This window comes from Mytilus edulis, chromosome 6 (genome assembly GCF_963676685.1).
Source record: "Mytilus edulis chromosome 6, xbMytEdul2.2, whole genome shotgun sequence".
Classification (NCBI taxonomy): Eukaryota; Metazoa; Mollusca; class Bivalvia; order Mytilida; family Mytilidae; genus Mytilus; species Mytilus edulis.
In genome coordinates, this window is record NC_092349.1 from 59,376,721 (window position 1) to 59,391,993 (window position 15,273).

Consider the following 15,273-nt stretch of genomic DNA (forward strand, 5'->3'; position numbering starts at 1 on the left):
TGTTATTAGAAAATATTTCTTTCTTATCACAACTTCTCTGAGTCTACACGTCCTGTCTGATTTGAGGACAGATAAACATCAAATAAAATTTCGCATCTCAATTTTATAACGATTTTACAGGGAGAAGAAATATCCATAACATGTAAATGTCTATAGTCTGAATCCCACGGCTACAATAATTTTAATCGAATTTGATCCTCTAGTGTTATTGGAACTTTTTTATTGGTCATCATTAAACGTTTGACATGTGTCACAGCCCAATTATATAACAAGTCATGTATGCCACGCTATATGTACATGTATCCAATAAACCCTTATTGTTCATTGATAATTCAATTGTCCATATACATTTGTGTGATACATTTATTAAAATTTAAACTAAAAGAGGCTATTAGATATTTGACATTTGAAAGAGAAATAGTGTACAGTTAACACATGTTTTGAAGTGTGAGACATGTGGTTTCACAATATTGAGAGAAGAAACTAAAACGAATCTACACTTTATACATTTTGTACATAAAAAACACATAAGTTGATATAAGTATTACTTAAAACAATTGGTTAGATATAACATTTACTCATCGATCAAACATTATCATGTTCTAAAGAAACAAATAGATACGATTATAACTGTTGATATAATTAAATATAATTATTTTTTTTTAATAAAAAAGCGTAATAACAAAATTACCATTACGGAAAGTCTGTAATCAAATTTCGAAAATAAAATCTCAAACAGTTCGATCAAACACATGGATAACAACTACCATAGTTCTGACTTGATACATTAAAACAATGCTACAATTAATTTTGTTTTCAATACTGTGTATATATGATATATATACTTTGTCGATAAGATTATTTCAATCTATAAATATCTGACATTTCATTCATGGTTCTTTTCCATTTTCTGGAAGTATAAATTGTTGATCCAGTGAGGATATGTTGATTTCTTAATAACAAAATTATATTGATAAGTAATCTTCGTTTAAACATAAAATGAGTCACCTCAATGTTGTGAAATTATTTGTTAACTCGATTTTATCATATTGACGGCAAATATGTCTTTGTTGTGATTAATTCTGAATCATACATTATAAAACCCTAAATACTTTCCCACATTAAAAACCACACAAATCGATCAATAAGTTTGTATCACCTGCTTTAACACATACTAGTAGTCTGTTGTTTTCTCCATCAAAGCACCAAACATTAGAATATTTATGTGTGTTATTGCCATTTAAATTTGAATTGTTTAAATTAGGAGAAAAAAAGAAGAAGACACATTACTTGGTATCAAAATATATACTTTAACGAAATCTACTAAATACACACAAAGTTGAAACACAAAAACGAAACAAATTATATTTAGCAATACATTGCAAATTTATATACATGATATCACAGACTTTATACATGTAATACATAGCAAAATTCAAATAAAATGAATAAATAAAAACCTACTTAAACAACCACAATCCGTCAAGTTAACATGGTTAACTAAAAATACTTTTAAAAATTATTTAGAAAAAAAGAATATAAATCTAGATACACACTATACATATAGGGGATCACTAATAAAATAATTTTATACAATATCAGGTACAAATTGCGTTTTTTTTTCTTTTCTTTCTTCTTTGTTATCATCTATCGAACAGCTTTGTATTCTACAGAAGAGTTGCATAAACGATTATAATCGCATTACTATTATCATTATTATTATTGATATTGTAACCGTAAATATTGTATTCCATTTTTCTGAAAATATCATATGTATAAGGTTTTTTTTTCCGAACGTAATCTAAACCACATGCTTTACATTACTTACAGCAACATTTACCTGTTTTGACGAAAAGACTATCGTTTCCGAAGACAAAGTCTAAAACAATGAAGTTATAACAATACTTACCAAAGGGGAAATCATTGACAATCAAAGTTTGTTTTATAATGGTTTACATTTATTATTATAAATTGTGACTTGAATGGAGAGCTGTCTCATTGGCACTCATACCACATCTTCCTATATCTATTTGATTTATATCTATTCTTGGAATTCAACCAAAAATAAATTATATTTGTTTTCCTTTACTTTTTATTGTAAGGTTGATTGTGCAAAATATTCAACGAAATTTCATTAAGAGATCTTATATCTGTATTAAATGTGACTTAAACCGTGAAATTCAAGAAGAGTGTATAGTTTTTGTTTACCTATTTGTTTACGGAAATAACTAGTTCAGCGATGCATTCGGTGTTTTCGCTATTAAGGATCAGAAGACGAAATTTGACAACGACAAATGCTATGTATCCGTTGACCGTGGTGATACAGATATTCCAAAATGGTCAACCAAATCAATATGATTACCGTAAAACTTTTAAAAGAACGAATGTTTCTATACCAGTGAAACCTTTAATTAAACAGGTTCCTGTTCCTATCGACGTATGTCTATTGTTGAAACTGTAAGGTGTCCCATAGATGTATTTAAGTTATTCCTTTTTTAATTACGTTTACCTCACATTTCACATAGAATTATGTGGCGTAGTTTAGTTACTGTCTCTCCATATGCTTTTTTTAAATTTACGTTTTATTTTTCCCTGCATCATTCGCATTATTTCTACTCCTTGTTTTATTGATGATATTTGTATTGCAAGTTACTGTTTTATGTGTTATTGCTTTTTTTTTTATTTTTAAGCGTTGATTTCTTTTTAATTTCTGTGCCATTCCGGTAAATATGAATGGGTGTTTATATTTGAATATGAAACATTTGGTCACAAAAAGGTATAGAAGAATCTGTTAAACACGTACTGCTGATTTAATAGTAGAGTCAAACAGGATCAATCATTTCACCGAATATGCCGCAGACATTGATTTTATTGGTGTACCTTGACGCATTTTACCAGTACTGATCCTTCCTTGGCATTTGATTTCATTTCAGTTTATGAAGAAGTGTGTGTCCATTGCGTGATTTTGTTAACCTGATTAAATTTGATCAAACTGTGTTCGTCGTTTTTAATTCGATGCAAAATTCATGCTGTGAATCAAATTTCATAAGACTCCGGGTTGTTTATTTAAAAACCACGTATTGTAGGTAAACAGATTATTTTGTTTGTAAGTCTGTGATTTGTGTTTCTCCTTTTTCATAAACAGTTTTAAAACTTGAATCACAAAAATACTGAACTCGGAAGAAATTCAAAGCGGAAAGTCCCTAATCGAATGATCAAACACACCAAACGAATGGACAGCAACTGTCATATTTCTGACATGGTACAGACATTTTCAAATGTAGAAAGTGGTGGATTCTAAAAGAGAGTCGAAAGCTACCAAAGGGAAATTCAAAAGACCAATCGAAACAACATATGATTCAAAAATTTAAGATCACTTGAAGATATTTAGATGATTTATTGCCTTTCAAAAATAACGACTTTAGTATGTACATTAAAGATATTTTTTAGTCTTATGTAGACGAAACTCGCGTCTGGCGTACTAAATTATAATCCTAGTACCTTTGATTACTAATTATCATGCCGAACTGACTTTAAATAATTCATAAAACCCTCTGCAAGTGTGCGCCTGTAACAAGTCATGATCCTCTAGCCTTTGTTAGTCTTGTATGTTTTTTTTTAAATTTTATTTCATTTATAATGCTTTGGAGTTAAATGTGACGTCAATTTTCAATGAACTAGTACACCATGTTAGTAAGGGTCAAGCTGAGGACTACCTCCGGTTGCAGAATTTCCTCGCTGCGTTGAAAACTTATCGGTGGCATTCGGCTATTGTTTGCTCTTTGGTGAGGTTGTTGTCACTTATATTTCCCATTTCCATTCTCAATTTTTTCATAAGTCTTAAATGAACTGACGACACCATGACAAAAAAAAACCGACAAACATACATACAGACAGACAGCAGTATACAAAACACAACATATAAAACTAAAGACTGAGCAACACGAACCCCAACATACTGGGGTTATCTTGTGTGCTCCGAAAGGGTAAACATACCCTGCTCTACATTTGTCACCCGTCCTGTTGCGCATGTTAGTACATATCTGGTATTTAGCCTAATTCGATTGTTCACATTTAAGGATTTTTGTTACGACAATTTCAAAAAATTTAAAACAATTGATCGACTGAACTCAATGAAATGTTATATCATATCAAACTGACAGTCTAAATTTTCATACTTATTATATTTATATTTATTTGGCAATGTCATTATTGAATTTTAAAAGAACTTCGGTTTTGTCTTGTAAATTACATTGATGCGTGGTTCATCATCATAAATGATAGCAATAACTTACTTTTACAATTGAGTAAATGCAGGCTGTCTTTCTTGTTCCGTGTTGTGCTTGAACTGTGTCTCTGTCTGTAGCTATACATTGTTAAATATAATTAAATTTAATTCAAGAAACAAATATAATTTGTAATTTGCTTTCATTTTTAACATTCTATAAATATGTTTGCTATTTAGTCGTGGTAGTATTGACAAGCGTAATTCGATTGTGTATCATATTTGGTTTGTACATAAATCATACGAAACATTCCTGAATGTATTGAATTTTTTGAAAATTACAATTATCAGTTTAAAAAAACAAACATGCATTTCAAGTTCTTCTTTGTGGTAACTAAAGCCCCAAAATAATGTTATTGTGTTACATTTGAAAACATTCATAACAGACCTACATGTATTGTTTTAAAAAGTGTGTGTTTTGTAGCCTAAACTAGTATTACGCGTCAATCATTGCAAAGAAATGTGTATTTTTTGCAAAATGAATATCAGGATAACTAGTGTTGTCATTGTAGAACAGAAACGACAATGCTTATGACAGTTGGATATCAGATTATGGTCGAATTTGAACGTATAAATATGAGTAAAATGAAATAATTTCACAAAACGATATGTGCATACCATCTCCGTTGTAGTCGCCATTATATTGAAAATGAAGCTAAATGGCAAGTTATTTTTTGCTGTTTTTCTAAAAAAAATCAAAAAATTTAAAAGTTGAAAAAAGTTATGTATAAAATATATAATGATATTTCTCATAGGATGTCTCCAACTTTGCCACTTTTACTTTTTACTCTTAGGGGACATTGGAAAATGGTTCACATGTATAAAAATGTAAGACTTTAGCAACGTAAAATTAGTGAGAGTTTCTTGGTATTTTTTTTTATTAAACTTTCATATGCTTTGATAATTTAACTACAAATGATGCTCACAGTCGAATTTGTTTTAGTCCTCATGAGAATCGAAATCGATCGCTAGCTAAACGACTTATTTCTATAAGTTTACAATTTTTCTCCATATGATTAAATATAGGAGTCATATCTGGGAGCAAAAAAATTAGAAAAACCCGAAAGACCTATGCAAATTAAGTATTTCTCGAAAAAAGGACGTAGTGTGTTCACATCTATATTTACTATATCAAACTGAATGTTTAAAGCACATATGTTAGACATTATTGGGCTGATCGATAATTCTTCGTCTGAATTTAATTAAAGGAATTATAAATTACCTTGCCATGCCTCTCCCTTCTATTTATCTTTTTATAACAGTATTAATTTGATATTTATAAGAAAGACGTCTAGTAGTTTTCTAACGTTACATTGATTTAAACACGCAATGGTTCTCAGAAGCTAAGGTGTAGTGGCCATCAGTTATAGTTTAATATAGTCAAAATTCTTAACGACTGTGTAATAAATGTACACACCAACAAACATAGGTTACCAAAAAAAGACAAATGTTGGTGTTAATGGAAACAAAAACCAGTTAGAATTAAAAACCAATTGTTCAGAGAACAATTGAAGGTCTTTCCATCAAAACAATGTATTTTGATATGAAAAGTTGTGAAACTAAGTTTAAAATGTCATTTCAATCGTCAAATGATAGCTCCTAGTAAGCTGATTCCAAAAATATATTGTTTCCATACATTTTTTTTAAATAAGGGAGATAATTTGTTACTTCCGGTTTGAAAAATGTTACTTCCGATTATATTTGAATATTTACTTGACACTGATTCCAAAAATATCTGGTTCTATATACTTTTATATTAATAAAGTACAAAAAAATAGCTACTTCCGGTTTACAAAAGTTCACTTCCGGTTGTTTTTTTTTCAAGGTTAAATGGTTTGATACCTTTTTCTAAAAGTTGTATATCTTTATCATGTATACATATAGAATAAAAGCAAAGGTCAAAATCTAGAACGTCAAATTAAGCTATGACCTTGAGATCAATTTCAAGGTCATAAACCAAGGACCTCAAATCAAAAGACCATAGGTCTTAATTATATTTAGTTAATGAGTTATATCACCAAACGCTTATTTTTAAATACAAGAGGGGAGAAAACTCCCTTTTACATTCAACGTACGCTTGCAATCAAAATTTACATCTTACGACATGTCGCAACTAACAATTTAGTAAAAATAATTTGTTGATATCTTATACAGTCTTTGGATATAAGTGAAAATAAGCCAAATTCAAATATTAGAATATGACCTTGACCTTTGACCTTGACCTAATTTTCATTTTTTGGGACCAAGGACCTCAAATCAAAAGATCCTAGGTCTCTATCACTTATGATTTATAAGATAGAAATTCATATCACTTATATCAGATGCATAAGGGGAAATAACTCTCATATGGAGCGGTCATATTGCTTCCGTCAAAATAGGACAAATCATGCGAAGGATATAACGAGTAATTTTGTAAAATAAATTTGTCATAATCTTTTACGGTTGCGAAGGAGATGCGCTAACAAGGAAAACAGTGTTTGGGGAGATAACTCCTACAAAGAAAAGTATTCGTTTACGCAGGGTAAATTTCAAAAGCGCTTAAACTGTTCGATATCATATACCAAATATCTAAGCGACATATTGCGAAACAAATGTTTATCGCAAGAACAAAATTAGGCGGAAGAAAAAAAAAAAATAAAAATAATCAGAAGAAAAACAATAGGTCTTTCCACAGAAAAGTGGAAAGACCTAATTAGGAACACATCATATGAAAACTGAACTTCGTCATAGAACGGAAACTGAAATAATAGTCAAGCCACACATGCTACACAAGTAACAAATAGTTAGGTTAAGTAACTCTTTGTATGAGTGTTTGCTCTTAACAAGAAAAGTACAAACCATGGACTTTATCTCGTTCATATTTTCGTGGTTTATCTTCATATTTTCCTTTATCATCTTGAACATCTTTTTCAAGAAAATATAATTACATGTTTATTATACACATGATACATATGCAAGAAAATACCTGTAGTAAAATACCTTTTTTCCTTTTACTGAAATTAACATTCAAACACATGAAATGGTACTTGCACTATAAATGATAACCATTACCATTTGACAGACCGAAAAATAAACGTTGAGTGATACAAAATATTGTTCGATGTGAGAAAATCTGTTCCTTATTAAACTCAAATTACTAGACTGTACGTGTTAAAGGTTTTATGAGTGCAGACATCATCCGTTCATCGATGTGATTGTCGCATATTTAACACGATATGTAAAATGTCTACTTTTCGAATGAATTGGTCTATTATTTTCAAATGAAGACCGGGTTTTTTTACAGTGAAATGGCATACAAACAAATATATTGACTCATATATCGTAAGTACATGTATGTATCAGTCTAATTAAATACTATCGAAATTACTTAAAATAATATAAAATTTGAAACATCATATTTACATAGATGAAGAAATCGTAATGTAATCATTTTCAGAACTGGATGAAACAAACCTAGTATCAAAACGCAATGGAAATCAATAAAACTGAAAAATGGTCATTTGATTATAAGATTCTTAATCAAGCCATACATTAAAATTTCTTCTTTACTAAAAAATACCCGAACAACTTTGGAATATCTAATGAATTATATATGTTACCTTGTCATTTCTTTTATGCTGGTCCTTAAATTCTCTGTTCATTATGTTCATTTGATTTTGAAATTTCTATGTGTGAGACATAAGAAGTATTATTAGTTCTTATTCCAGCAATACTAAACTATTTATTGTATTCATTAGTGTTAACAACTACCATAGGCGGTACAACTAATCAAATTACGGTTCCGCAATAGGTTAATTTTCAGCTTAGTCAGTAGATTCAAACATGTATTTGCAAAAATATATTTTGATAACGTATTAAAAAATTCCATGTGGTAAGACATCCGGATATATTTTTTGTTTCTAATGTATAAATGTATGGTGAAACGAATCCCTGATAAAAGAGAGCCAAACTATACCAAGAGATCATTCAAAACTCATAAGTTGAAGATAATTGACAATGGCATGGCAAATTACGAAAATGGATGAAACGTCGAACAAGTCTGCAAGTACTATTTATAAAATTAAAAAATGAGCAACAATCACCATACAATAGATAAGGATTGAAATCATGTTCTTAGCAGTTTCTGCTACATATGCTGCATCCATCCTGATGCTTATGCAAGTACAACTCGATGATAAGACGCATTCGAGGTAAACAATAAAAGGGGACGATATTGCGGAATATACCCGTAACCATCTGTAAATTTGAGAATCATATTGCATGACGGTCAACCAACTAGTGATGGCGTCCGTCAAATGTTGAAGTCATGATGTTGACTTTTACAATTTTAAACTCTTGGTTCCATATCTTACTTGTTAGAATATGCTCTGTTGTCGGGTTGTTGTCTCTTTGACATATTCCCTATTCCATTCTCACTTTCATATATCAAAGATTGGTGATAGATTCAACAACCCTTTTCATTGTAATGCAAATGTATATGAGTACACTTTACAATAACTTCGCAGTATTAATTAGCCATAACTGTCAAAAGAACTAACGACATTACACTTACATTTGTTTTACTTCTTTTTATTTTGTAATTAGTGAACCTTTGTTAGTCTTGTATGTTTTTTTTTAATTTTAGTTCATTTATATGTTTTGAAATGTAGTGTGACGTCCATTTTTACTGAACTAGTACACAATTTTATTTAGGGGAGAGCTGAGGAACACCTCCAGGTGCTGGATTTTCTTGCTGCGTTGAAGACCCATTGGTGGCCTTCGGCTGTTGTCTGCCCTTTGGTCGGGTTGTTGTCTCTTTAACAAATTCCCCATTTCCATTCTCAAAAGAACTAACGACATTACATTTACATTTGCTTTGCTTAAGAATTGAATGCTTCTTTTTGTAACTTCATTGGGGTGTAAAAGCGTTGACCGAAGTACATTTTGTATGAAGCGCGGAAGCGCTTCATTCTAAAAATATGCGCACGGTAAACGCTTTTACAAAGGCTATATAGTCTACGGACTCTATGTTTCTATTGATATTTATATATTGACGACAATATAAAAACAATCTTGTAAAAGCTATATTTCTATTTACATATATATATATTGACCGTCAATATTAGAAATCTTGCAAAATACTATGTAAATAAACATTGGGAACATTTCCGTAATACACCATTTACTATACATAAATATAATATGATATATATAGTTTTAAGACTTTCACTCAGTAAATACGTTTTAAATGGACCTGTTCGGATTATATTGAATCTCACACTTCTTCCTCGGTTGATATACTCTGAACAGGTCCAAATAAAACATGTATAACGTATTGACTTTGTAAAACGTCCATAATTGATACAAATAAATATATCCTTGTCAATGTATAATAAGATGAAAATTGAGCCATACTCAAGAATTTCTTTTATTTTTAAAAATAGCAATACAAATGTATTTCATATGTCTAACGCATTCTTATTGTTACCTCGTCACTTCTTTTTTGCTGGTCCTTAAGCTCTCTGTTCATAACGTCCATTTGATTTTGAAGTTTCTACGTGGGAGACATAAAAGGTAATATAATGTCTTGTTACATCAATACTAACTATATATTCTATTTATTAGTATTAACACCTACCCCAGGTGGTACAACTGAACAACATAGGGTTCCTCTGTTAGTTGTTAGCTTAAGGCGATGTGTACGTAATTAACTGTTCCACAGAATCTGTTTAAATTTTACGTATGGATTTTACTTGTGGAAAATAAGGATGTAACTGTTTTCGGTTTTGAGTTCCGAGCTGTTGAAATACACAACATGAAATGCCAGAAAATCATGAAATTTGGCAAGACTTTTTACATTATCAAGATATTCTATTTACTTAGTCCACATGACTAAAAAAAATTAAATGAACTACGAATTGATTGATGCAAAAAAAATCAACCGTGCTAGTTTTATAGCTATATCATCTGGAATTTTCATCTTTAGCGGAAAAAGGAAAAAAATCGGTGAAGTTATTGATATCTTCATTAACTACTGCAAAAAGTCGATTTCAATCATCATAATGCATTTATCTTTACTTAATTAAGGTTGTCCAGGGGTATTCCGCCATCTTGAATTGTACAATCCTAGTAAATAATCGGTCTATTTCTTTGCCCAAATCTGCAAATTTGGAGACAGATTTGCAATTATTTGTTTACACTGTTTATTTATATAAAGAAATAACTGTGTTATTCATTGCATTATCAAAAATGTTTTATCAAATACCAAATATTTGTGCTTTTAGAATTATTTTTTCAAATAAGCCATTTAACGGGAGATAACTCTTTTAGTACAGAATATATACTGAACATATAGGGAATTTTTCATTTTTTTATTTGTAGCAAGAAAACTAGTTCGGTGACACCCTTTTTTCTTTTTATTTTCTTAAAATATATTATAAAACATATCTTTTCATATTCTATTAATTCTGTCTCACAGATTTCTTTTTATGCAAAAAAAAAAGAGTTTTTCATGAACAATCTAAGCAAATTTAGGCAATTTTGAACGACTGGTACCTTGCAAAATAACGCGGTGACCCATACTTTTTATCATTTTTTAGAAAAAAGCATAGTAAAATCTTCATTTAGGCAAAGTATAAGAAAATTCTGCCATTTTTTTTTCTATACACCTGAACTACCTTAAACAGTTGTCCTTCATACCTTTTTCGTACTGCTAGCTTCGGTTTCCTCGGAGTTTAGTATTTTTCGTACTGAGTTTCACAGTTCAAATATAATTGATTGTTTCCTGTTGACAAAATGTCTCGCCTGCTTACTTTTTCCTTAGCTACACGACAAATCACGATGCTATGTTTGTTGATGAACGAAGTACAGTAAAAAAAAAACCATTAATGTTTATTTGTTCAACATGCACGGCTGAAAAACTGCATATTATTTTTTTTTATTGGCTGTAAAAAGGTCAAATGAGGAACTCAAATAACCAATCGGACTTTTATAGTTTAACTTCCTGTGCACACATTTTATGCATATCCAACTAATGGAATACTTTATTACCGACTTGCTTATCATAAATACAAGGATGCTGTTTAAAATAGTGGGAACGGGAAGCTTAATACAAAAATTTATGATAAAAGAGATGATTTTTCATTTCCTATTGTTAATTATCCATTTTTAGATGGTGACGTTCCCTTGTCACCATCTTATGGTGTTTATATATCTCAACTTGTACGATTCGCTCGTGTATGTAACAATGTATTAGATTTTAGCGAGAGAAATTTATGTATTACTGAAAAATTATTACACCAGGGTTTTCGATATCACAAACTGGTCAAAACATTTACTAAATTTTATCACCGGTATAAGGAAATAATTCGTAAATATAACTCAACATGCAGACATCTTATACGTTCAGGTATTTCACATCCAAAATTTTATGGAAATATTCTTTATAAAGCACAAAAATGTCAGTATTCTCCTCAGAAACTAACAAAACCTTTAAATAGACTTATTAAAAGGGGATATAGTTACGATACTGTTGTCAGGTCATTAAAGATTGCATATTTTGGCTTTAACATTGATTCACTGATAGGGTCTTTGCATCGGAACTAAACACATTTATTTCTAAAAAAACAGTTGTTGGCATGACACGGGTTATGTTCTTCTCATATATTTTATGATAGTATGATACTAAACCCCTAACGGGAGGGATTGTACCTGATATTCATATGATGAAGACATAATCTTTCAATCAGTTTAATTGAGGTCTGGAGCTGGCATGTCAGTTAACTGCTAGTAGTCTGTTGTTATTTATGTATTATTGTCATTTTATTTATTTTCTTTTGTTACATCTTTTGACATCAGACTCGGACTTCTCTTGAACTGAATTTTAATGTGCGTATTGTTATTGTTTTACTTTTCTACATTGGCTAGAGGTATAGGGGGAGGGTTGAGATCTCATAAACATGTTTAACCCCGCCGCAATTTTGCGCCTGTCCCAAGTCAGGAGCCTCTGGCCTTTGTTAGTCTTGTATGATTTTAAATTTTAGTTTCTTGTGTATAATTCGGAGTTTAGTATGACGTCCATTATCACTGTACTATTATGCATATTTTAGGGGCCAGCTGAAGGACACCTACGGGTGCGGGAATTCTCGCTACATTGAAGACCCATTGGTTGCCTTCGGCTGTTGTTTGCTCTATGGTCGGGTGGTTGTCGCTTTGACATATTCACCATTTCCTTTCTCAATTTTATTATGTTATACGAGTGAACCTAGTGTAGTGCTTTATGAATTGTGCCTAAAATAAAGTGGATTGACTTAATAAAATTCTTGTTTTATAATGTTTCGACATAGACGATAGCAAAGAGTATGTTGATTTTAGTAGTATTATTAGAGTGTATGAAAAATGATTGAAATCGATTTTTTTAAATTAAAAACAAATAGGCCTTTGAAAATGAAAAAAAAATAATTGTAAGTCTGAACTCATTTCACTTCTCATTTCACAAAATATATCAAATGAACTACTCTACATTTACCATGAACATATGATGATTAGAAAAAGCAATAAACATGTGTCTGGGTTTTTTCTTCTTCTTGAAACTCAAAATTTTTAATAACAAACTCGCTTTCAAATTTGTATTCACTACTTCTAAATGATACAAAAATGCACAATAAAACAACACGATTTTCTCCTACCCATTTAGACTTGAAATTGACTATAACGATAAGGACGATATGTCATGCTCTTTTTTTATCACACATGTTACTGTACAGTTTAGTCTAAATTTAGATTTTACTTTCAAAAAAATAATTGTGAACGGAATATAAGACACCTGATTTTTTTTCACTTTTGAATGAAGTTAATGTTGATGTTGAATTACATAGCTTTCAATTATTCTGAGATAAATGTTAAGGTGGGATCCATGTTCATACTCAATTTCAATTTCTATATAGTTTTTGAGGACAACGCAGTTACATTTAGGCCGTTTTCACACTACTTTCGACAAGGGCAGATAACTCCGTTCAATATCATTAAATATTCATGCGTCGTTGTACACGCGACGCCATGATGGAGACAAAAATGTCCAGTTCACCAATTTTTGATGGAACAACGTTGCAGCAATCGTTGCCTTAGGATGCGGAATGGTCAAAGTCAGGGTATTTATTGAAAAATTATAAAAAGTCATGGATAAATTATATGATTTAGGCGATTTTCTGTCGAGTATTAAGCCCCGCCTTTTACGAATATTTAGCCAATCAAAAAATACCGGCTTCATTTAGAAGCTTGCATCAACATTTTTCTCGAGCACCTGTAATGTGACGAAAAAGAGTAAATATGGACAGAAATGTGGAATTTGTGTTAATCTAGATAGATATTTAGTAAGAATTAACCCAACAACATCACAAAAAATGGAAACGGTACGTTTAAACGGAGTAGTCTGCAAATATCAGGCCTCCGACTTGTGATTTTGTGCCTCCGACATGTTGGATGTCTAACTAGCCTAAATTTTATGCATTCTCTCGGTTATAATAAGTTATTTGCACTGATCCATTCTATTGTTTTCACATTTTTGTTGATTTAAATGAATGTTTGATGCATTTCCTTTACAAATGAAGATATACACAAAAAAGGGGAGGGCACATTTGTTACAAGAAGGTGAAATTATACCCCTTTATCATGTTCATATAGTCTTCAAGCCAGGAAAATGATATATTTATACCAGAATTGGTGCAGTTACGCAGACCATCTTTCTGAATGTGTGATCTAACCCATTCAGTCATTCATTTTGTGATAGCTATGCAGCAATTAACTTAAAGCCTCTCTCAAAATTCTAAAAATTATCGTTTAATAGGAGTAGCTCAATATTATCCTCGTCTCTTGGTTGTTCTTCCTATTAAAAATTGTGATGTCATGCTTTCAATACTTGTTATTTTTACTTTGGCACTTTCTTATGACCGATTGGAATAGACTCAATAATTACATGAATTAGTTTAGTTACTGTAGCATATATTTAAAACCTGTACAGTATTGAGTCAATAGTTTCTAACGATAATGATATTTGAGATACATGTACATGTTATTTTTACTTTTGTCTGTCATGTCTGTTTGATACATTTCTTCAACTGAATTGTAAACACTCTTTGATCATCGTTGTTTTAAAAATGTTACACGTGACATATACATGTACCGTATTTATGTGTAATATTTTACGTGGACTTTATCTTCAACTAATTGTAAACATGACAATATAGTATATACCAATACACATAATTAACAGCGCCTGGTGATGTTTGATAGCCTGACCGGTTTCGGTCCATAAAGGACCTTCATCAGAGGCAGAATGGTGGATTAATGTTTGCACCCTATTTATATAGATATGGTAACCGGCGGTTGAGTTAACCAGCGGTTGAGTTAACCGGTGGTTGGGTTAACCGGCGGTTGAGTTAACCGGCGGTTGCGTTAACCGGCGGTTGCGTTAACCGGCGGTTGCGTTAACCGGCGGTTGAGTTAACCGGCGGTTGAGTTAGGCGGCGGTTGAGTTAACCGGCGGTTGAGTTTACCGGCGGTTGAGTTTACCGGCGGTTGAGTTTACCGGTGAAAAATCCCACTGGGATTTTCCATGGTTACAATTATCTATATTTAGCTAATGTTCATGTTACAGTAAACTTTTTGACATGTTACGGTAAACATTTTTACACTATATGGTAAACATGTGACCTGATGATATAACCATATTTGGGCTTTAGCATTGGATAAAGGGTGTTTTAATAATTTAAGAAGTACATAGTAATCATTTAGTCTTGATCTTTGGCTTATGATCCACCTAAATATCAAGTCTTGGAATAGTATTTCATGGTAGTTATGTGATCTTAATATTTGGCTTATGATACACCTAAATATCAAGTCTTGAAATAGTACTTCCTAGTAGTCATGCAGTCTTGACCTCAGGCTTATGATACACCTGTATATCAAGTCTTGAAATAGTAATTCATGGTAGTCATGCAGTCTTGATCTTT

The 15,273-nt window shown here is 31.2% G+C and overlaps 1 protein-coding gene across 2 annotated transcripts in view; it reads right to left on the reverse strand.

Moving 5' to 3' along the window:
- Window positions 1–347: 347 nt before the first annotated feature.
- LOC139527996 (uncharacterized) overlaps window positions 348–15,273 on the reverse strand; it is a 289,349-nt gene continuing 274,423 nt past the window's right edge. For both annotated transcript variants that reach the window (XM_071323756.1, XM_071323757.1), the window contains exons 33-37: window positions 9,753–9,818; window positions 7,885–7,950; window positions 7,124–7,189; window positions 4,296–4,366; window positions 348–1,667 (exon numbers count right to left, since the gene is read on the reverse strand). In XM_071323756.1, coding sequence (XP_071179857.1) covers window positions 4,298–4,366; window positions 7,124–7,189; window positions 7,885–7,950; window positions 9,753–9,818 — 267 coding nt within the window. In that variant the 3' untranslated portion in view covers window positions 348–1,667; window positions 4,296–4,297. The remainder of the gene's footprint in view (window positions 1,668–4,295; window positions 4,367–7,123; window positions 7,190–7,884; window positions 7,951–9,752; window positions 9,819–15,273) is intronic.